The 24024-nt window shown below is 41.7% G+C and overlaps 2 protein-coding genes across 2 annotated transcripts in view; both read right to left on the bottom strand.

Annotated features, from left to right (window-relative positions):
- Nucleotides 1-1229: 1229 nt before the first annotated feature.
- On the bottom strand, nucleotides 1230-7419 carry pla2g3 (phospholipase A2 group III). The gene is made up of 7 exons (XM_030065573.1): nucleotides 6769-7419; nucleotides 6091-6223; nucleotides 5355-5489; nucleotides 3413-3834; nucleotides 2733-2862; nucleotides 1980-2090; nucleotides 1230-1726 (listed from the first exon to the last, which is right to left on the bottom strand). The coding sequence occupies exons 1-7, from the start codon at nucleotides 7334-7336 to the stop codon at nucleotides 1507-1509; spliced, it is 1719 nt and encodes a 572-aa protein (XP_029921433.1). The 5' UTR covers nucleotides 7337-7419; the 3' UTR covers nucleotides 1230-1506.
- Nucleotides 7420-8517: 1098 nt separating this feature from the next.
- Nucleotides 8518-24024, bottom strand: part of rph3aa (rabphilin 3A homolog (mouse), a) — a 28371-nt gene continuing 12864 nt past the window's right edge. Inside the window, exons 2-16 of the mRNA XM_030066132.1 lie at nucleotides 21047-21182; nucleotides 20769-20898; nucleotides 20239-20322; nucleotides 18378-18546; nucleotides 17821-18012; nucleotides 17477-17692; nucleotides 17176-17255; nucleotides 16710-16784; nucleotides 11979-12088; nucleotides 11745-11871; nucleotides 11061-11114; nucleotides 10259-10410; nucleotides 10002-10083; nucleotides 9782-9878; nucleotides 8518-9641 (exon numbers count right to left, since the gene is read on the bottom strand). Coding sequence (XP_029921992.1) covers nucleotides 9508-9641; nucleotides 9782-9878; nucleotides 10002-10083; nucleotides 10259-10410; nucleotides 11061-11114; nucleotides 11745-11871; nucleotides 11979-12088; nucleotides 16710-16784; nucleotides 17176-17255; nucleotides 17477-17692; nucleotides 17821-18012; nucleotides 18378-18546; nucleotides 20239-20322; nucleotides 20769-20898; nucleotides 21047-21162 — 1818 coding nt within the window. The 5' untranslated portion in view covers nucleotides 21163-21182 and the 3' untranslated portion in view covers nucleotides 8518-9507. The remainder of the gene's footprint in view (nucleotides 9642-9781; nucleotides 9879-10001; nucleotides 10084-10258; nucleotides 10411-11060; nucleotides 11115-11744; nucleotides 11872-11978; nucleotides 12089-16709; nucleotides 16785-17175; nucleotides 17256-17476; nucleotides 17693-17820; nucleotides 18013-18377; nucleotides 18547-20238; nucleotides 20323-20768; nucleotides 20899-21046; nucleotides 21183-24024) is intronic.

Raw genomic sequence — 24024 nt, 5'->3', positions numbered from 1 at the left:
ACACACAGCTATCATAAAGCCGCTGTGCTCAGATACCAGGCACAGGAGCGGAGGCGAGCTTTCCTCAGAAGTGTACAGGACACCAGCTCCACACCGCATGAACGCGCGGCCGAGAAAGCGCGCAGCCACGGCCGACGGTCAACGCTAAACTCTTGAGCTTTTTCCACCTCTTGCGGTTTACCACATCAAATATCGATCGCTTACCTTTTCTTTTTTGTTTTTTGGCTTCTCCATCCTGCCCTGCTAAATCCGGCGAGTGCAGCTCCAAACTTTCATCCCATAGCAGTTGTCAGGCAGGACAGGAAAACACTCACCCCCCCCTCATCAAAAACAATAAGACCCCCCTAATCAGGCTATCCACGGGCTAGTGCACACTTATCTGTCGATGTGGACGGTGGGCTATGTGCTGTTTGGCCACGCTGCAAAGTTTTCTCTCTCTCTCAGGGAAAGTTATTCCAGGCTTAGTGCGCCATGTTCCCAGCTCCGTTCTTCTCTGTGTAGCGGAATTTTTGTCCGGTGAGAGGCGGGGATCCGGTCGGCTCCATGGCTGCAGTCTACAGCTAGGTTTCAATTACTTTTCATGACATCAGAGGGGAGTTGAGTTACCTGACAGCTATTCATTACAGCGGGGCCTTTACGCAGTGTTAGTTCGCTTATTGTGTTAGTATAGCACATTAGAGGCTGCGCACAGAAGACAGAGCGATGCCAAAACCGTGTAAGGATGTTTATTTAATCTTGTTCCCTACATAGCCTATGGGATGACAACAGCTAATGGTAGTTTGATTTTTTTTTTTTTTATTATTATTATTAATTAAAAAACAATAAATAAATCATCCTAACGACCCATCTCATGTATGAATATACTCCATGCATTCTAAAAAAAAAAAAAAAAAAAAAAAAAAAACAATTTCAGCTATGCTCCTGTGGGAGAGCTGGCCTTAAATCACAGTCAAATACTTCTACAACATATATTACATACATGTTCTGCAGTTTGTACAGGTATTTACATTAAAAAAAATGGTAGACTCTAGAATAAGTCATATCGCATACCACTAAAAACTTTATCTACAACTCATAGTATTTACAAAGAGCTTTTGTGCTCACATCTCAATGACAGCGAAGAGGGAGCTAATCCATCAAGACTATTGCTGTGGTGGTAAATAAAAAGATAGGAAACTATGACCTTCCTGCATATTTCAAGGCAAACAGCCACTGATATAAATAAAATCTTTTTTTTTTTTTTTTTTTTTTTTTTTTTTTACAGTTTCAGATCCTATCATCATTTAAGTTGCATAAGTTAGATACAGTAACACTTAATATGCTGTACACTACCTGATGAACACCAGTCTAAAAAAGTATGTTGGTCTGTTCCACAAATATAAATGTGAGTAAAAAGAGTTTACTTGAATTTACACTCTGCTTCATGCCTCACTGGGACAGTGCCATAGGTCTGTTTAATATTCATTATTGCACATTCAGATGAGCTTCCTTTCTCTCAGAGCAGACCTATGCACCATGACTGTAGGCCTTCCTGTTCCTGTGCAGTTTGGCCTTGGTCAACCTAAGACACAGTTTTTGCAGTTTGATGGCCCGCTCTTTCCGTTTAGCTCTCTTGGAGTTTGGCCTCCTGACCTGCAGTTTTATCGCCTGTAGATGGCGTTGCTCCTCCATGTCTCTCCTCTCCTCCAGCTGGGGAAGGCCTGGTTTGACCAGAACTGCTGAACAGCTGTTACACGAAGAAAAAAAAACACCAGTAGTGCTTTTATGATGTTTATAGACTATTCATATCAATAAATCACATGATATATCACGCTGAAATCAAAGCTTTGTGAATACACTTCCCATGAATGACTCGACATGTATCAATATGTGTTAGTGTGCGCGCCTGCCTGCTGGCCAGTCTGTGTATGTGTGTCTATATGTGTCTGTGTCAGTGTGTGTGTGTGTGTGTGTGTGTGTGTGTGTGTGTGTGCACTGACATTTTCCCCGCTGTGCAGTCCTGTGCCAAGAAGCAGGACTGAGACACGTGTCCCACTAGAAGAGCCTGTACTTCAGTCAGCTCCCTCTGCTCAGCCAAACTCTGAAACAGTCTGGAGGGGTAGAAAAACATTTCAAAGACTAGCAGACATATTGCAAACTGCAGCAGATCAATAGGCATCCAACACCAAGGGAAACAAACAAAAAAAAAAAATTAAATGATAGAGCGCCTAGACGGGCAGAGACGGAGGCAAGAGAGATGGTGAGAGATACGAAATGCTGTTTCTATTCCAGGTCTCCCCATGATTTCTGCGTAGAGAGATACCTGTGCATGCAGTTTACCTTATGTAATAATGTGACTGTAGGTGCATGACTGCCGGTGGCCTAGTTTTGTGTTATGAAACCACTCACCATGTCTAGCCTATCTTACTTTGTACACATAAGTTTGAGCAGAAATAGAGGTGAGTGTACGATTATCACAACGCATGTGTATGCTCTGCAAAAAAAGGACGGTAAACATTTACTCTTGGGTCAAATACATCTGGATGAACCTGAGCAAGTATGATGTTCTTATCTCGTGCACCCAATATTGAGAAATCAAAATAGCCATTTTAGCCGCTATAGCTGAAAACTCGATATGACTGATATTCTGCTGACTCAAAACACACGTTCCCGTGCCACTTTGCAAAACATAGATCTTACTTTTGCAATACTTGTCCAGCGATACATTGCCAGCCTGGCTCATTGGCATTTACCTGGTGGTGCAGTTGCAGTGGTAGAGGGTCCTGGGCTCTGGGTTGTGGAGGCCATACCTCCGCTGCTGGGGAGGGATCTTGGATTTGCACTTGTCCAGATCCTGATAGATATCACAGGAAAGCCGCTTGTCTGTGGAGGGGAAACATTGGGGAATGTGTTTTTCAGTTCCACAGCTATATAAAGACAAAACAGTGTTAATAATAATAAAAATAAAAAAGCCATTATCATTATTATTGTTGTTGGTGGTGTTACGGTTGCTGTTGTTGTTAAAACTCCTTTACAATATTAACATAGTTATGGCAATAAATCAAACAGGTTTAACAAAAAAATATATAGGCAATAAAATCCATAAAAAAGAGGACAGTAAAACTCAGAGTAAAACAGCATATCAAAAAGAATTTAAAATTAAAAAAAAAGAAAAAAACATGGAGCTAACCCACACCTGTCTGAATAAAACAGTTTTCTGCTGTGTTTTAAAAATGTCAGTCGAATCCATGGAGGGCATTCACCATTTTAGGTGCAACTGCCTGAAAAGCAAAGTCACCTAAGAGTCTGGCTGGTCGTGTAAGAGTTCAGTAGGGCAGAGATATACTGGGGTGCTTGACCATGCAAGGCACTTTAAAAATGGACTCTAAATGTGTACTGAGTGATTGGCAGAGGTGTGACCGGTGTCGGATACCTGTGTCAGCAGTGTCGGGCTCTGACAGCAGCAGGCCATTTGACGGGCTAGGTTTGGGCGTGTGAGCAGAGCTGTGAAGATCTCTGCTGGCCAAGGCGTTCTCCAGGTAGTTGCTGCTCTCTGTCACTGATTCCACCCCGCCCTCCACTGTGTTCATTCCAGCAGAGCCGGCGTTAGCGGTAGGTGTGACGGGGGCAGTGCTGGAGCCTGGTGAAACGGTGGGAACTGTGGACGCTGCCCCCGAGACGGCAAACAGCTGAACGTCCGACGTGCTGTTCTCCGGGGCTTCTGTGGCTGCTTGGGTTGTGACGGTAGCGTTGATGATGGTGGTGTCGTTCCCACTGATCTCTGTTGATTCGTCAGTCTCATAGAGTGTGGGTGGATGGACCACAGCATACAGAGCCATCTTAGTCTCCTTACACCTGTTAGTCACAGAGGTTGGAATGAGTCTCCAAGAGAACACATCATGCTGTCCCTCTTGGTAAACCATTACAGCTTCAGAAATTTTCTATTTACCCACGTTTTAGATTGCAACAAACTGTGTTGCAAATCATGCAAGGCGTACGAAACATTTCACAACATATAATCAATCAAGCAATGTTCTGCCGTGGCTGGCAAAGTCGTCATCATTCATAAACCACAGAACTGATAACTGGCTGTGGAAACAAATATTTCCCCAGGGACTATTTTCCGGCAAAGGAACCCCTTCACTCTGCCCAACAGTGCTGATGCTTTTCATTTTTAATTTTAATTAATAATTAAATTTTTTTGATTGAATAAAGGTGTGAAGAAAGTTTGAAGTCTCTGAAAGTCCTTTTTCTTATCGTAGTGATGATATTGCAGTTCTACAATATGCCTGTATATATAAAGTATATACATTTTGTAAATGTTATGGTAAACATAATCACCAGAATGGTTCTGTAACATTGCCATAGTCTTGATAATTTTAGAAAAACGGTGGTAGATTTTAGTTGTTTTCATGCACAATTCAAAAGAAAGTATACCATTTTCTATACACTATGTGCAAACCACTCCATGTTACAGTCCATCCTCCTAAAATAGCTCACTCTGCTGTCAAACGCCTTTATAGTTTTGCAGAGCTAATCGTACCTGACAGAAAAGACAGGGCTGATGAAGAGGAGTCCTTGCTTGTTAACATTAAACATGGTTCTTTTAAAGGAAATTGTGTTTTAGTGTGTTCACTGACATACAGTACAGGCCAAAAGTTTGGACACACCTTCTCATTCAATGTGTTTTCTTTATTTTCATGACTATTTGAATTGTAGTAATGATGGCCATTTGTTTTTCTTTAGTTAGCTGATTGGTTCTTGCCATAATATGAATTTTAACAGTTGTCCAATAGGGCTGTCGGCTGTGTAGTAACCTGACTTCTGCACAACACAACTGATGGTCCCAACCCCATTGATAAAGCAAGAAATTCCACTAATTAACCCTGATAAGGCACACCTGTGAAGTGAAAACCATTTCAGGTGACTACCTCTTGAAGCTCATCGAGAGAATGCCAAGAGTGTGCAAAGTAGTAATCAGAGCAAAGGGTGGCTATTTTGAAGAAACTAGAATATAAAACATGTTTTCAGTTATTTCACCTTTTTTTGTTAAGTACATAACTCCACATGTGTTCATTCACAGTTTTGATTCCTTCAGTGAGAATCTACAATGTAAATAGTCATGAAAATAAAGAAAATGCATTGAATGAGAAGGTGTGTCCAAACTTTTGGCCTGTACTGTACCTCTAACTCTTTACTGCTTCACACTTATACAAACGTATAGAAATGCAACATGTGACACTTCAATATTACATATTAGTGTATATTTCCATAATTGTGAGGCTCAGGTGTGGTTACATTATAGGACACCATCAAGAGACTGTGAGTCAGTGTATCACAGTCTCACAAAATAAATCAGTCAGGGTTTTACTTACATTCCAAACCAGTTTCTTTCTGCACACTGGAGTCTGTGTGAGAACTCAAAGCAGTGCATCTTCAGCAGGTTAAAGAAGGTGTATCCCACCACATCCGATATGCTGTCCTTCGCATCCATCAGACAACTGCGGAACCTGCAAAGTGTGTTATTGCAGTTCTTAAAATCTGTGTCGGTGTAGATAGTGTATAAGAAGTCAGCGGTTGTGGACTGAATCATTTGGTGTGGGAGTACTTTAAGGTGTTAGTTCAGATTCTTACTAATATAGTGGTTGTGTTGCTGCATGTGAGTGTGCACTAAATTTGATCCAGAGCTTCACTGGGAGTCTACTGCTCCAAAATGAATGAAGTAGATACAGGCCAGAAAACAACATGATTTTGAGAGGTGACACAAAGCTGAAAAATTGTTTTGAGGAATGCAAAGTGAGATATATTTATTTTGGTGTCACTTTCAACACTCTTCCCAGCCCCTTGGCTTCCAAAATGGTGGAACTGTTTTTGTCACAGCACTGCCACTGTCCTTAAAGATAATTTTTTCAGCTTTGTGTCGCCGCTCAAAATCGGGTTGTTTTCCAGTCTGTATCTACTTCATCCATTTTGGAGCAGTACACTCCCAGTGAAGCTCTCATTCTCATAACAAACTTGGTGGATGTCTTACACTCACAAATACCACTATATGAGTAAGATTAAGAACTACCACTTTAAAGTTGTGAACTGGAGGGTAATAAACCCTGTTACCTGTTATCACAGCTGCAGTGAGACATGGTGAAGATGTTGCTGTTGAAGACACCAAAGTTGGACTGAAAGGAGAGAATGGTGTGCTTGCACTGGTCATGCTCACGGCAGCAGCTGTCTGTGTCCGAAAACACACCTGCAAGAGAGGGAAAGAAAGAGACAGAAAGAGGTAGAGAATTATCCATCTCTGCGGATGAAGTTCAGCTGAGAGAGAAAGCGAGAGGGGATAGGTGGAGCTTTTTTGATTGCAACTGCATTAACAATTTAATGACAATATAATAAAGACTTGGAAGCGTGAACAAAGTACAGGCATGTCCGTTCGCAAAACCATCACAGCAAAATCCCAACATCTGAGCTTCCAAACCTGACAAAGTGGAGCCACTACTGATGATGTGACAAGATATTATTTGGTTAATGTGGCCAGTTATTAAGTGTAGATCAACAACACACACACACAGACACACACACCCACACCCACACACACACACACACACACACACACACACACACACACCTTCAAGTCAGCATTGGTCCTGAATGCTCTTCTGTTCTGATATATATTTTGTGTGTGTTTGTTTTTAAAAATATGGCTTCCAAATGATTCCTGTTTTCCATTATAATGACAGTAATTATAAAGATTAAAATTGGATCCACTTAGGAAAATGTATTGGACTTGCTTACCCAGATCTGCATATGAAGGCGCCTTGTTCCCAGAGCCGCACCAGAGAGTCCCGGGTACGATAAAACCACGCTTTACCCGGCGGTGGCGCTCGACCCCTGACCTTTCACCTTGACCGTCGGGATTCTCGGAGGGTGAGCGCGCACCCACGCTCCTCACCGGCCTCCTCCCCGCGCGCTCTGCGCCCTCAGTGACCCCTGGAGAGGTCACGGAGACGCACATCTCTTCTGGCGCAAATATGAAGTTTGTATTAAAATTTTCATCTTGATGATCCGAAAACTCATCCGTGCGCTCCTGGCACAGAGACAAATAGCTCCGGATCACGGCCGCGTCGTCGCTCCACGCGCAGCTGAGCAGAGCGCGCTCCTCCGACCAGAGGCTGTGGTACAGGCGCAGAGATGGAGCGGCCTGCCGGGGGTCGCTCTGCACGGTCCGGATAAAACTGTAGTGCGCCTCTTTGGTAGGCATAACTTTAGTCCAGGAGCAGAGGATACTAGTTTCTGCGGTGGTCCTTGTCAGAAGTGATGATGATAAGATGGCGATCAAAAGATTGAAGACTGTGATGTCCATTATGTTGGCGCATCCACTCCCGTGCAGTCAGAGCGAGGGCGCACAGGCGGTGTTATGAGTGGATGAACTGGAGGCAGTGAAGCTGGTGCACCTCAAATCAACATCAGATTATTGCTTCTGTCGCTGACTGCCCCCGGGACCTTCTGACCGACGCATGGACACAAAGCCTGTTTTAAATGAAGAGAGGGGGCTTTCCGGTGCATGAAAAGTGATGTCAACACCCGACCGGCAGTTTGTAAACCATGTGACCTCGCATTGTAGCCTAACCCAAACACCTCTCTCTCCCTCCCTCTCACACACACACACACCCACACATCAGTGACAGCGGCATATTGACTAACACACGCCACACACATACAAGCCAAATAGGCCTATCAATAAACAAATGTAACCACATAATAAAGATATGTTGATGAAAAGATTAGACAAGTGCACTTCCTTTTAGCTTGTTAGCCTTTTTCTTCTTGAATACAAATTTTTCACACTGTCTTTAGCCTATATCCATGAATTAATAAAAAGGAAACATTTTAGGATTGTTGAACTAACAGTATGAAAGTTTCCTCGGCAGGTAATGTTTGAAGTTGGAAAGGAAAACCAGTTACATGGTATTAAACAAGGTACAAAAACTGAAAATGACATTGTTATGCCTGAATACTCCAGTTTCCATGTTTAGCTTTGTCATTTGCACAGAAAAAAAAAACAAAAAACAAAAAAAAAAACAGGTGCAGAAGAGGCTACTGCCATCCTGGATGTCCAGGCTACACTAAATACTTCTACAGATGTGTGCTGATCATCTATTCAGCCTTAAAATTCACAGAACTTATCTTTAATGATTGATCTTTTTTATTTTTGCAAATCACATGTTTTGGACTTCTGTCAGGGATATCTATTGATTTATTTTTAGATAGGATCTTTCCACTGATGAAGGTTAAGCTTCACCTTGGAATTGAAGTGAAGCTGAGGACTGATGTTCGAGGGTAATAGGTCCATAAACTTTTACCTACTTGGACAGAAGGCTCGCTTTATCAAGAGAAGCCAAAGTTCACTGAATTCTCAGCTGCGTGTCTGTCGGCCCTGATTGGTCCAGATCTCACCTGATTCAAACAAAGTTTTCTGCCATGTCACAAGTGAGCCAGCAGTGCAAAGGAGGTACCATCCTGTATTTATTTATTAACCACGTGTATGCTTCCGTACAAGCCTGACTGAACATGCAATGGGATGAATACAGAGAGTGGAAAATGTGGATTTTTCCAGTTGAAGGAACAACACAGACTGCATTAGCATTCATCACCCCAATACGTCAAGAGAGGAACTTTCCATAACCTTTACAAACCAGTACTTTGTTTATAGTTGTCCATTATAATAAAATGCCATGCACTTGCACTTACAGGTATTACAGTTCCTCTATAATAAAGAGAGCTCACACATGCAGAGGAGAAGGCGATGTGGTGATATTGTTGACGGTGGAAGGACCAACCTGTATCCTAAGTTAGTGCACTTCAAATGCAACGCTTTTTCACATTATCAACGGTGTTTATTCACATTAATCTGGTAACATCCATAACTGTCCCATAGAGTATTAAGCATTCACAATGACACATGAAATGAATATATTTTGATAACGTAAGCACTACATCAAAGCAGTCGCACAGATCTGTTTTTAACACAGTATATGATCTCATATGATAAGAGCACAGAGCAACATGGGAAAGGAGGTCAGAGACATGGGAAGTGGATTTTCCTCTGTTGGGTCTGAGCTTGGAGGCACACTTCATAAAAGCAAACTGTCTAATGATATCAAGGATTTTATTTTCTGCATAAAATCTGATAATCACTCTATCAAGTCACTGCCAAATCTGAGATAAAAGTAGGGTAACGATATGACATAGAGGTATATGGTGACACTGAAAATGACAAACAATAATGGACCAGGTGCATAATAAAGGCAGCTTCCTGGATTCAGTTATCAGTCACTCCACAGGACACAGAGCCCTGAGGTCGACATCCACTCTGGACCAGCTAAAAACTGTTGGAGATGCGGCATGCACATTGCTCTTTGCAACAAATCAAGAGGATCCTTTTATTACCCCTGGTCCACTGGAAGACGAAGGGATACGTCACAAGGAGATTGAATGAGAAAGAAAATAAATATATAAGAGGGTTTTTAAGTTTCAGTCCTCAAACTGAGCGGTGTTGTCATTCAGCAGAACATGCCAGCGCTCAATCTTCTTGTCTTTGTTCTTGAGGCATTCGTACCAGTGCTTCAGGCACTCTCCCTTAGCCTGGATGCCTAACTGGCATCCACCTGAAGACAGAGGAAAAAATTTTCATTAATATGGAAAAGGTTAAATTACATGATAAAAAGTGTTTGGAATAAATCAGTGGTTGGACAGGAGTAATTTCATATCATCCATTCCAACTTGATATAGTCCAATCTAAACTTACCAATGAAATCATTGGATTTGCCCATGTCATAGTCCCAGACTGAAATATCCAACGTTTTCTTGGCTAATTCACCATGTTTTATTTCATAGCCAAATTCCTGAAACACAATAATGAAATACAAACTGGCTGGGTTTAGTATAAACAAGCACGACCAACAAGATATCTAACACTCCTTATACAAAAATAAATAAATAAAATAAAGGGTTTTGGAAGAACTGACCTCATTAAATTCTGGATTGAGAGTCTTCTTTTTAATTTGTGTCTTGTTTTTGCCTTTCTTCCCCATATCTGGCTTCAGACATCTACAGCACACACAAGCAGGAAGGAAGGAAAAAATTGCACTTCAGCAGTCTGTACATGTATCTGTATGCCTGTTTGTAGAAAAATAATCCATGTGCTAAAAAGCTAATCCCTCTTGAGAAGGAGTTGGGTAGTTCAGAAATGACTTTCACTGATTCACTTTCTCTGAACACATACACTTTGACAAAGGGGTCGGAGTATCCGTTGGAGTCCATGGCGGCCAGGTGGGCGCAGCGCACCACGCCCACGATTAGGCGGCTCTGCTGGCTGTTGTAGGTCAGTGACACCAGGATGCGACCCCTCTCCTCTGAATCCTCATCGTCCTTCAACTGCACACATATAACATTCATATTCACACATATGTATTCTGCTTTATCAGACAGACACAGTGAAGAAAGACAGGAAAGACAGGGCACAGAGAGGGGATGACATGCAGCAAAGGGTCCGGGCCGGATTCAAACTCATTAGATGATATACGCTCTTCACAATGAGCCACTGGGAGGCCTCCATGAGGTGGAATGATACTAAAAGTGGATTAAAACCTAAGAAAGCATCTTTTAATGAGAATTTTTTTTACTGATTCTAATGCCCGGAAATCCTGCACAGAAATCTGGAAGGATTATATGTGATTAATGTAATGTCTACTAATGGAGGATGATGTATATGTTCAAGGACAAGATTATCTATGTTATGCAGTCTGATAAAGATCCGTATTTTGTAAATTTAAATACAGTATGAAGGTTTATGGCTAAATTTTAATTTATCATAAGCTACCAGTGACTTAATTTACAGTATTTTAACAGGTTTACTATTCACCTATAAAACTAAAATAAGACCAAGGGACGCACAGGGGATCAGAGTCACCCTTTGCTTGTACACACTAAGCGGACGGTGTTGACTTGATGCCTTCCAGATGGCAGAAGAGCAACTGATATGATGTCTAAAGCATGGAAGTATGAACTGTATGTGAGTGTCTTACGTCATCCTCATAGAGCGCCATGCCTCGAGACGGGCCTCCCACAGCCTTTTTCACCTTCAAAGAGACAAATCCGGGATCATCATCATCATCACAACCAGTATCACCATTATCATTGTGCGCAAAACATGTGAAACTTGAATTATAAGGAGAACATTTTTCTTTGTTTATTTATTTGTTTGTTTTTTAGGAAAATGTTTTTCTATATAATCTAGGCCCCATCTTAAAATCTTTTCAAAGTATGATAAAGAATATCACATAAAGAGAAAAAATGGTGTTTAACATCAAGCTCTGTTTTCTTTTGTTATGTTTTATTTACTGAACACAGGTCACAGCTAACACTGTAGGGAACAGAAAAAAATCCCGTCACATAAACTATATATATAAATAATAATGAAAAAAATACATTAAAATACAAGAATATAAGAAAACAAGAATGTAAGAAGGTTTACATCTCAACCTAATAAGATAATGAATCAAAGTCAAATTATAGTATTTTTGCTCACCAGGTGGGTAAGGCTGGGTTTCCTCAATATCGTTGAGGAAGGGGTCAATGCATCAGTCTTTTGACTTTGGTACACTATCTCTAGTAATTCCTATTTTGCACAACTTACATTATAAAGTTGTGCATATTTCACAACACACGTCTTTATCAATGCAAGCTGTCAGTGGTATCTTCAGGCTTACCGGGATCACTCTCTCCAAACACACACTGAAGTTCTTCTTCTGGTTGAACTTCAGTTTCTTCAGGGCGACACGTGTCTCTCCTATGAACTCATTGTGACCAAACTTGTCCTCATCGCTCACTGAAAGGCTGCAGATAGACAGTGTGCTCTGTCAAGCTTTGAGAGGTTCTTTTGTTTCGATATGTGATAGAACCGGCACATTATATGAGGTAAGACATGTGAAAGTTGTTCTCACCGGAGAGTTTTACGTGTCATCTCGTCATCAGTGATGCCGTGGTAGACCAGAGTCTCGTTCCACACAGGATTCAGAGTGTTTTTGAGGGTCTTGGTGCGCAGCTTGTTAGACTGAAGGACAATAACACAAGAAAGTGTGGGAAGAGACAGACAAAATGTGAGAATAAGAAAGACATTTCTCTGATTTCCCTATTTCAGTGACCAGGTTAAACGATGCATATCATGTCCTGCCTGAATTTATAAATGTTCTCATCTGAAGAGACTGAAAGGGAGCAAAAAGAATGAAACACTATATTTACAGATATAATAAACAGCTTGGATGTCACAGGTGTTACAAAATATCTTGTTAAAGGCAATCTTTTTCCAAACCTATTCATTTTCACCTTGGAATGAAAGGTTTGTTTAAGCCATAAAAATGATGTCACACTTGAGATAACTTTTAGGGATTTCCCCCTCAAGCTGTTATAAGAACACGCTTTCCAGCATTTGACTTGACTTTGACCATGTGTCAAATTTTGATACTTGGGTAGCACAGAGGAAGAGGACTGTGTCACCTTACTCATTCATCAGTGATTAAATATTTAATAAAGTACAGACGATATCTAGTTCCGCAGAGCAAATCTAGATTGTGATAATCACAACCTTCACCAGTGTATTATTAAGTTGAATAGATCCACCCTGTTATTACACTCTAGTACGTTCATTGTCATTCAGTATCATGGAGTCACCTCTGGAGCGCTATCATTAGGAAGTCTCTAACCTTGCTGATAGCAGCTTTAAAGGTACAATCCACAACTTATGGAATTGCCCCCTGACACTGCTTAGCTCTACAATATGCTTATTTTGTAAACACTGCAGTGGTGATTGTGATGAGGCAAAGTACAACAGCGGTGCCTCAAGGTGAGCGTATAGGTAAGAGGGAGGGGGCAGGATACCTACAGTGGCACAGAGTGGAGTTGGATTAATTTAAAGTTGGCAAGTGACCAACTAAAATGATAGGACCGCATGTTCTCTGGCTGTCTGTCAGATTACTGATCCTCTACCTACAAATAAGAAACAACACACAGAAAGAAATGTGTGCATGACCATTCCCAGCAGCAGATCAATTTTGACTCAGCATTTGACTCAGCAAATGGAGAATATTAAGCTAGAATGGTTTTTCCAGTAATGAAAAGTTAGCTATACTGTTACTATACCAGTAAGTGAAGTTTTGATATCATTGTCATATAGTTTAGGGTTACCAGACATCTTGTTGAGACAGTCCTCAAATTTGGTGCTTTGTCCCAGCTAGTGACATCCCCAGTTTTCCCCCCGCTCCTCAAACAGCATTAATGTTACCACTGGTGGTTTTGAGATTATTCATTTTTACCCCAGGATTTTTATCTCATCTGGAATTAATTTAGCCATATGCAGATATTATTAGTACTACAGGACAACGCTGGTAATGTATTTTAGTGATGTTAACACTGCATGCCAGTGATTTTAATTAACAAACCAGTTGGAAATGCTAATATTTATTGCTTCATTACTCCCATAATGAGGTGTTTTATCCTCCCTGGCAAAATATGTTTGGACTACATGAATATTATTAGAGGAAATCAGGTAATGCAGGAATGTTTTTAACCAGCGAGATTCAGCTGTTTCAATCTCCTGCACATCACATCACTGTATTTGTGATTAATACAAATCCAGCGATGAGTAAATGCCATTCAAATGAATGATTGATACAGAAATCGACCCATCACTGCAACAAAGCTGTTACACAGTGAGCACAAAAGAGCTGCCAGGATTTCCAGATGGCTCCAAACTACATGGCTGGCAGCTGACATGTAGTGTGTTACAAATGTCAACCAGAGAATTCCTAAAAGTGGCTTTGCACCCATTCTTATTAGCAGAGATCCTCTGTAAAAGAACTGTTATGGATCTTGTCTGGCCATTAGGCTGCAGTAGCACAGGGATATCACTTTGTGTTAGCCATGGCTGATTACACAGCACAATATCCTGAACCAGCCTCTGCACGGGCTTTCTGCCTGAGGTGTTACGCTGTCCCTGTTTTTGATAATCTCCTGGGACAGAATCCCAAAATAAATGTCATGAACATCATACAAATTCTATGAACAAAATAAACAACATCCTCAGACAAACTCAGCATAATGATCAACATAATGAGTGTATGAAGATGGTCTAAACTGGAACAAGTAGTTGGAAGCTCTTATCCAAATCGTAACAACCCCCCACCGCCCCCTTTCTGTGGTTGTACAGCTGCAAACCAAGGGCTGTTTTGAACATAATTAAAAGAAACTACAACTGTGAGAGAATGATCTGATAGGTTTGATACCCTGAAAATTCAAGACCTAGAATGAGCTGGTCCCTGTCTCTCTGGCATTACCACTGATAAAGTGACTGAGGAACATGGGTTAGGACTGGAGGTGAGAAAAATATCCAGTGTGGTTCTTTGCAAAGAGCATCTCTCAACTGGGCCAGAAAACAGTGGCAGCCAAATTTCAGCAGCATGTGTCCAATGTGTTTTTACCCCCGCCAGCTTAAACATTCAGAGCCATTGCTACTGTTTGCCTTCTGCCTTCTGTCACTGGTGATCCCGCTGGCTGGATGCATGTTGGAGGAATGCAAGCAGTGGGAGAGTGGAGTCTGAAAGGTCACGAGGTCACCAAACTCGATAGGGTTAATCATCTGGGTAGTTTGAGAGTGACTTCCAAATTTCATGGCAAACCACCCCATAGATATTAAGTATCAAATCTGACACTGTGGTCTAAGGGTGGCACTAGAAGAAAGGTAATGGGGTCATCAAAATGGAGAGGAATGGTGGCACTGGAGGAAAAGTCCTGAAGTGACTATAATTGACAGGGTTTTTCCTCTGAGGTGCATGAATTTGCTTGCATGGCGATCCACCCAAACAGATGTTGAGATGTTGTTGCCTTGTAAAGTGTTGAGTAAATGGCGAGATGGATGGACTGACACGGGGCAGAACTGAAAGCAGAGCTGGATAAGAGGTAATGGCAGACATGCATACTGCACAGTAGTTTGAATGGCCCAATTGTGCTGGTACACAAGCCTGATGGATTTATCTATTTCTGTACTGACCACAGCAGGGTGAACACAGCAACCACGTTTGACATGCATCCAATGTCCTGCACTGAAAAAAACTCTCACACCAGTTGGGTGCCGTTTAATTTTACTTGATGACCAAGGGCTGTTGGCAGATTCCCTTGTCACAATAATCCAAGGATGAAATGGTTTTCTCCTTTCCCCTGGAATAACACCAAATCATCAGTCATCTGTTGGGGTTATTCTGGGCACCAGCAATATGACAGCGGCTCATGGACAGAATTCTGTGTCCTGCATACCTAGACAACTAATGTCACTTATGGATATCATCTTAGAAAAAGCACCATCTGGGAGCTGTCTTGAAGTCTTTCAATGTCCTCCTAATGAAGTGTGCAATTAGATTGGAGGAGGTATAGTATTTGGTTGAGCCTTGAACTGAGAAATCTGCAGCAATTATGCCATGCCCACCACCCTCCCCCCATAAAACAGATAAGGAGAGTTACTACTGTAGGTTTATCTCAAGATGCTTTGAACTGGCTGCTTGAAAAGACACTCAGATTCTGTCCAGTGCATGGAGAAATGCCAGCAACGATTTGCAGATGAAGGAGGCTAAAAAAGCTGAGGGCCTTTTTGTCCCAGGGAGTGCAGAGCCTGGATAACCATGTACTGTGCAACAACAACAGCAGGAAGCAGTTGTTCCACAAACCAATTAGAAAGAGCTAAATGCTTTTCTCATTCCAAAGTTACAGCCACATGGCCTGGCTGTGTAGCCCAGGCAAGCTGCTGTGGTGACTCACTCTCTCTGTCTCTCCCTCTCTCGGGCTTGCTTGTTCATAACTTTGTCAGTAGATTTTGCATACTGTCAAGTTTAATGCAATCTCCCAGAGCATCAGAGCAACATACTCACCGTCAGTAAACAAAAATGCTCGACAGAGAGCAAACCAGCAACACAAAGCAAGTTGACTGTGCCATAGTCATCAGAAGAAAACCCTTGATTTTTTTGGATCAAAGACTTTCTTTCAAAAAAAAAAACAAAAAACAAAAAAACAAACAAACAAAAAAAAAACAACATATTAATATGATATTTGAATCCAGATTAATTGGTGTGTCATAGTTTGGTGTATAGTCCAGAGCTGTTACAAGCAAAGTAAATGCCATTTGTCTACATTACTGATTCTGTTATGTTGTGAGGTGTGATTTTTTTTTTCAAAACAGAGTAATATAATAATTCTTATGCTCATAAGTAGGTCAAATACAGCAGTAGATGCTCAAAAAACATTCGGTGTCATGTGCATTCGTTAACTGGTCATGGTTGCACTGCACCAATCTGTCAGCATAAAAATGGAATAAATACAAACTTGTACCCAAGCTGTATCTTGGTGTTTTGGTTACTGTATTAAATCAGCAGAATTTCATTATTAGTATTATTATTGTTGTTGTTGTTGCTGTTGTTGTTTGTTTGTGTGTGTGTTTGTTTTTGAGTCCATCAGTAAATGGCTGCATGCAACAGTTACATCTTGTCATTTAAAATGGGTGATAAAAACAAACCCAATATACTTTGGGTATATTTGTTGACATTAATTTACACCTAGCTGAAATTAATTAACACCTCTGCAGCGCTTCAGAATTGAGCACCTAGGTCTGTTATGAGAGACTGTGAGTTTACCTTACTGGCTCCAGGTAAGAGGTGCAGCTTAACATAGGGATCAGCGAGCCCGTTTGAGTCCATTGGCTTTAAACCCTGAAACGAATGAAGGAAAAACAATGTTCTGGTTCAGTGGAACTGAGCTCTGGGTGTCTGTTTGTGTTTGTGTACATGTATGTCGCTGAGGGATCTGTATTTTTATTTTGCTACAAAATAGTTCCATATATTAAAAAAAAAAAAAAGTTTAAAAAAGGACAAAAATGGAATGAAGAATAAAGCTCTATACTAATGTCATTTTATTATTTTCCATGTCTTTCTCCATTATAAACATTATGGATTTATCAACCAAAGGATAAGGTTAAGGTGAAAGGTTTGGAAATTAATGCACATCAATAGAATGTTTTCATAAATAAACAAAACAAAGGTGTGTGGCAAGTGTGTGTGTGTGTGTGTGTGTGTGTGTGTGTGTGTGTGTATTCTTCTTTACCTTAGCTTTGACAATACAACAGTGTAGGGCATTGATCTCTTGTTCATAAAGGAGGCTGAACTCCAGACATCCCAGAGTGGCTGCCAGAATCATAAAAAAAAAAAAAAAAAAAATCATCAACTTATATAGAAATGGAATATTAGATGCTTTGCATACTTTCTTTGAATGACCCCTGTTAGAGAAACCTGTATCCTATAACCTCTATCCATCTAATCATGCATGAAGGAATTTATACTGTTCACAATGATTAAAAAAACAACAACAAACAGACGTTAATTTAAAGTAGAATCATCATTGTTACTGGCATCATCTGAGTCGTAGTCATTATCCTCTTCATCTGCTTGATCAGGTGGGCGTTGTGGGGGAGCGGTGTTACGGGCCACAGGATTAGTTGGTGGGGCAAAACTGGAGGCAGGAATCTGTGCTGGAGTGAAGTTGGAGACCACAGGTTGTCTTTTTTCCTCCACAGCTGCAGGAGGCACTGTCTCTTCCCTCTTTGAGTTTCTGCTCTCCACATCTGGGGCAGGAGAGAGGGAATACCATTACCGACCAGCGCTTAATACAACTTTAAAACAATTCTGTATATACTGATGTTAATCTCTCTTCTGCAAGCAGCCCTGCCATGTTTCACTTAAGAGAAGCTACCTGGGGTGTGTGCAGCCTCCTGTACATTTGCCTTCAGTGGTTTGGAGGCTAACGCTGGTTTTTCCATCTTCACCACAGCTGCTGGGCAGGATCCACTCTCATTATGGTCCTCCATTGTTGCTCCTGCTCTCCGCTCTGAGTCCCATTGTTCTGATCCACAGGATTGCTGTGGTTGTGGTTCTGTACTGAGTTCTGAGGAGTCAAAATATGGATTTAAAACAACAACGCCAGAACTGAATTCAGCCACATGTAGTATCTAACAGCAAAATATCGCTGCATGGTGAAATTCCCTCTTTGAGCACTAATACGGTTATCTTCAAATAATCTGAATATGTAGTAACAGCAGCGACAATAGAGGTAGTAGAAACAGTAATAGCAGTGGTAGTAATAATGACTATAAATGCAGCTAAAATGACAGAAGACGGCCTAAATGATGAGGGATGCAGCCAAAACAGCAAACTATGGGCCTACAGGTGGTGACATCACCACCACAGATATTTTTTAATTTAAAAAGTCAACATATTATATAGTATATCAGCAATTTAAAATCAGTGTACCTGTTTGTGTACCTGGCCCCTGATGATCTCTCGTAGCTTCCTGTGGTTCATCCTGCACCGCTGGGCTGCTCTCAGTGCTGGACTGTCGAGCTCTGGACAGAGTGAGGGGGGCAGGCAGAGCATGCTGGGTCTGCCCCTTGAAGAACCAAGCTCCTGACCGCTTTTGGATCTGCACAGCAGATGTTACACTTAATAAGAACATCAACTGAATGCTTAAAACATAAAAAAGAATGAAAATATGAATTTTATATGCAGTGACACAGTAATAACACGTTTTTCAAGACTTCTCTAAACATATGAGGCAGATGAAGAGAGGGAGAAAACACAGCCAACAGCAGAGAAAACTTTTGATATGATTAATGAATCAATAATTGATTGAGTTACTTGATTGAATATCTTTTCCCTTATCGGTATTGTTTATCTATTTATCTGTTTAAAAGGGATATGACTACATGTATTTGCAGCATCATTACTGAGCAGTTACTCTCAGTGTGACTGACAAGAGAGAGCATTTATTTAAGGAGTCTTGATTCCCTGAGGCAGAACCTCATCAAACACGGAGCATCATCAAAATAGCATCATGCAACTGAATCACTAAGAAAAACATAGACATTATTCCTCAAGTTTTACACAGAACCATGACGGCTTGTATCAAGGTTTTGAATGACATTTACCTCAGCAAAGATTCTGATAAATCTGTTCTCATGTGATTGGACCGTACTGCTGCATTTGATATGACTGATCACAATGTATTGATCCACAGACCTGAACACTGGTTTGGTCTCTCTGACATGGTCCTGAATTGTTTCAAGTTCTACCCTCAAGGCAGTGACTCTTATGTATCAATTGGTAAAACCAGCCTTCATCAGGGTCAGAACCTGATGTCAAAACACGATCTAGAGAAACGTGTACATGCTTTTTATCTCAAGCAGGCTAGACGACTGCAATGAACTGCTCATATCATATCACAGGTCAATCTAAAACAGCAATCAGACAGCTTCAGCCCATCCACAATGGTGTTGCCAGGGTTGTAACAAGGACCAAAAAAGCTCAGCTTATAGTTCCAGTTGTCACGTCATGATACTGGCAACAGTTTCTCGCAAAATCTCCTTCAAAACACTATTGCTTAAAATAAATCAATTAACTTACTTATCAGATCATATGACCCAGTAAAAACCCCGCAGACCTCTCAGGTCGGCTGGTTCTGGATTACCCGCTGTTCCAAGAGTCAAAACTAAACACAGTGAAGCCAACTTTTGCTTCTATGCTGCTCAAATGTTGAAAAAATTGCCAGAAGTGCAAAGACTTAGACAATACTGACCACATTCAAGTCCAAGCTAAAGACTATTTACTATTGCTTTAATTAATTTTCCTTAAAATCAAGTTTATTTGCTTGTGTGTTTTATTGCTCTTAGTCTTATCTTGTATGTTTCTGATAGTCTGTTTATTGTTTTTTTATTTAAGCTTTTTCTTGCTTGCTTTTATTGTTTTTCATCATTTGTCTCCTGTGCTTTTGCCTGTGTACTCTGTGAGGCACTTTGGGCTGCCTTTGCATATGAATTGTGCAATACAAATAAATTTGCCTCGCCTTTTATATTCATAGCATCACTTGTTTTGAAATAAAAGTCTTCACCCATTTTAGGTATTGATGGAAGTTAATTTTCTTGGGCATTGGACGATTGGAAATGTGTAAATCACTGCTACAAGGCAAGTGTAAAATCTAGAAGAAGGGATGGTTTTTCATAACAAAGCCCAGATTTGGGTAACTGAAAAAGACATAATGGCAAATGTGGTGGCCCTAAGATTTATCTGGACCTTAATGTTGTGTTGCCATCCCTGTTCTATACGTCACTCCTTTTACCTCTTGTTGTTCGTTGCAGATCCTGCAGAGCCACACAGGACATGACCGGCTGTTGCTCCAAATCCCACATTTACTACACATGTGCTGCAGAGAAGCAAATCATTAACACACACACATACACACACATGCACACACACATACATGCACGCATAGATACATACAAAGCCACAAACATACACAGATTTGGTCTTTGGTGGCAGGTGTATAGATCACATATACTTTTACAGTTCAGCTAGCATTAACCTCTACTTAGTTACTGAGAGCAACAAGAAAGGGAATATGGTGCACAAGACCAGGAAATACAGCGTGTGTGTCAGAACAAGTTAGCGTATGGCCCATTGGCTGCTTATAGCCGCAGGCAATCTCTTAGGATTTATATGACACTATGAAAAATATAGTAAACAGAAATCCCCCATGCAGTTGTCCTTACATCAGCTGAAAACATGAAGTTGGTTTGCTGAGTTTGGGAACACAGTTTTCTCATGTTTCCTTCCCTTGTTCATGTAGAAAGAGTACATTTATCCACCCACCTTTTTGCACTGGACACAAAGGACAGCTGTGACCCTCTGGGCTTCAAAGGACGCCCCGCACAGCAAACAGCGTGACTGCCCATCACCACACGCTGTCTTCTTTATATTATCCAGACGAGTGGCAAGACGCCTTGAGGACACATGCAAATATGTGTAAACACAAATACAAACTGGGTGCTGTTCAAGTTTTACACCAAGACCATTCAACTCGGTGAGCATCTGTGTTGATTAAGGGTCACAGGACGCTGTGCAAAAGAGACACAACTCTTCAGCCTCACCCAATCCTCTCCTGCTCCATGGCCTCCATTGTGGCCGCACGTGCCAGCACACTGTTGATGATCTCCTTTTCCTCATCTGTGAGCTCCTCCCCTGGGGGGCCGCCAGACATATACATTGTCCAACCAATCCTGTACCCTACACAAACACACACACACATACATTCAGACAATATAGCGTAAGTGGAACGCAAAGAAAGTACGCAGCTTGGACAATAATCAAGAAGCTGCAAAAAGAGCATAACTACAAAAGATACAACACCACGCCACCAGATTTACGCTTCCAGCCATTCTGAACCTCTACAGTTCCACTTGTGGCCTGCTCTGCTCTGACCCTGTTCTCCCTGTTCCTGCAGAACGTCCAGCCTGACTCCAGCTCCTGTCTCTGGACCCCTGCATCTGTCTGTTTCCCCTCGTTGTCATTAGCTCCACCAGCCTTCACCCCTCAGCAAGTTTCCCAGCTCTCCAGCCTGCTCAGCCCCTCGTCCTCTTCCCCACTCAGCGTGCCAGCTGATATCAGCGTTCTGAAATACGACTGCCTGCTTTGGGTAAGGATTAGCAGAAACCTGAATTTTATACATTTTGTAGATATGACACTAAACATGCAGAATCACTATGGTTCTTTTAAGGCAATTACAAAACAACTACAAAACGTGTCTACCACCTATGGCATGTTTCCCCTGCTTTCCGCCCAATGAGCACTGGGATAGGCTTCAGCATCCTCCACGATCCTTATGAGGATAAGCAGTTTAGAAAATGAATTAATGAAACCTACAGCGCGCAACTATATAATACAATATTCCAGTTTAATAGTGCATATTCTGTCCAAAATACCAGTAGCTGGGTGGGAGCTGTGAACAAATTGAAAGCAATTTAATTTCCTAAGAAATATTATAATTCACAATGAAGAAAGGCCAATTACTGTTTGGTGGTTTTAAAACTTCCAACATACACTATATTACCAAAAGTATTCGCTCACTCATTCAAATGATCAGAATCAGGTGTCCTAATCACTTGGCCTGGCCACAGGTGTATAAAATCAAGCACTCAGGCATGCAGACTGTGAAACAAGACATTTGTGAAAGAATGGGCCGCTCTCAGGAGCTCAGTGAATTCCAGCGTGGAACTGTCATAGGATGCCACCTGTGCAACAAATCCAGTCGTGAAATTTCCTCGCTCCTAAATATTCCACAGTCAACTGTCAGCTCTATTATAACAAAATGGAAGCGTTTGGGAACAACAGCAACTCAGCCACGAAGTGGTAGGCCACGTAAAGTGACGGAGAGGGGTCAGCGGATGCTGAAGCGCATAGTGCAAAGAGGTCGCCGACTTTCTGCACAGTCAATTGCTACAGAGCTACAAACTTCATGTGACCTTCAGATTAGCCCAAGCACAGTACGCAGAGAGCTTCATGGAATGGGTTTCCATGGCCGAGCAGCTGCAGCCAAGCCGCACATCACCAAGTGCAATGCAAAGCGTCGGATGCAATGGTGTAAAGCACGCCGCCACTGGACTCTAGAGCAGTGGAGACGCGTTCTCTGGAGTGATGAATCACGCTTTTCCATCTGGCAATCTGATGGACGAGTCTGGGTTTGGAGGTTGCCAGGAGAACGGTACATTTCAGACTGCATTGTGCCGACTGTGAAATTTGGTGGAGGAGGAATTATGGTGTGGGGTTGTTTTTCAGGAGCTGGGCTTGGCCCCTTAGTTCCAGTGAAAGGAACTTTGAATGCTTCAGGATACCAAAACATTTTGGACAATTCCATGCTCCCAACCTTGTGGGAACAGTTTGGAGCGGGCCCCTTCCTCTTCCAACATGACTGTGCACCAGTGCACAAAGCAAGGTCCATAAAGACATGGATGACAGAGTCTGGTGTGGATGAACTTGACTGGCCTGCACAGAGTCCTGACCTGAACCCGATAGAACACCTTTGGGATGAATTAGAGCGGAGACTGAGAGCCAGGCCTTCTCGACCAACATCAGTGTGTGACCTCACCAATGCGCTTTTGGAAGAATGGTCAAAAATTCCTATAAACACTCTCCTCAACCTTGTGGACAGTCTTCCCAGAAGAGTTGAAGCTGTAATAGCTGCAAAAGGTGGACCGACATCATATTGAACTCTATGGGTTAGGAATAGGATGGCACTTCAGTTCATAGTATGAGTAAAGGCAGGTGAGCGAATACTTTTGGTAATATAGTGTAGCTGTCTTAGGATATAAGATCATTTGTGCCTCCCAGGGAGAAAGAATGGAGCCCAAATTTAATGCCAGTTCAAATCAAGTTTTCTGACCCTGTGAAATCTGCAAGCATATGCAAGTTTGCAAGTTTCGTAAAGAGTGCAAGCACATCTTTTGCCATCTAAGTCCATTCAGCAGTCTTGTGGTTCGCCATGGCATTGCTTGAAAATGGGTGGGAAGTGTCATTATAAATTGGGTGACACGGTGCTAATTTAGTAGCTTCTACCCACTCAGACCATGTCTTAGCACCGGTGCCTGTGGTCTGTGCTATTTTTGTGCCGTTAGTTGGTGAGGGCACACCCACATAGACCTTCTTTAATCACATATACCCCTGGCATGTACTGTACGTTATGCTGTTTCACTTTGATATAAATTCCTCAACTAGTGACAGAATAAAGGCAATCTTTTGACTCGCTTAGGCAAAATAAACTGCAGACACTTCATTGTGGTTATTAAAAACCTGCATTTTTCTGAATTTATTATGTATTTAGACCCTGAGTTGAACAGCGGATAAAAAAGTGAAATTACAGAAAAAGATGAAGGAACCAAAGCCAGGCAAAGTCATCAGCATGTACCCAGACTTGTGAAGGGCAAATGAGGCCACTATGAGCCAAAGGTGCCTTATTCCAACTGTAGATACCGTGCACAACACAGTGTGCAGATACAAGAAACTGATATTCAGTGTATTGCCCGCCTGCGAGCAGTATCATCACGAGGTAGCCGATGTTCTTGCTGGAACTGAA

Source organism: Myripristis murdjan, chromosome 12 (genome assembly GCF_902150065.1).
Source record: "Myripristis murdjan chromosome 12, fMyrMur1.1, whole genome shotgun sequence".
NCBI lineage: Eukaryota > Metazoa > Chordata > Actinopteri > Holocentriformes > Holocentridae > Myripristis > Myripristis murdjan.
The sequence above is the reverse complement of the archived record's forward strand: the minus strand, read 5'-3'. Positions and strand labels throughout refer to the sequence as shown.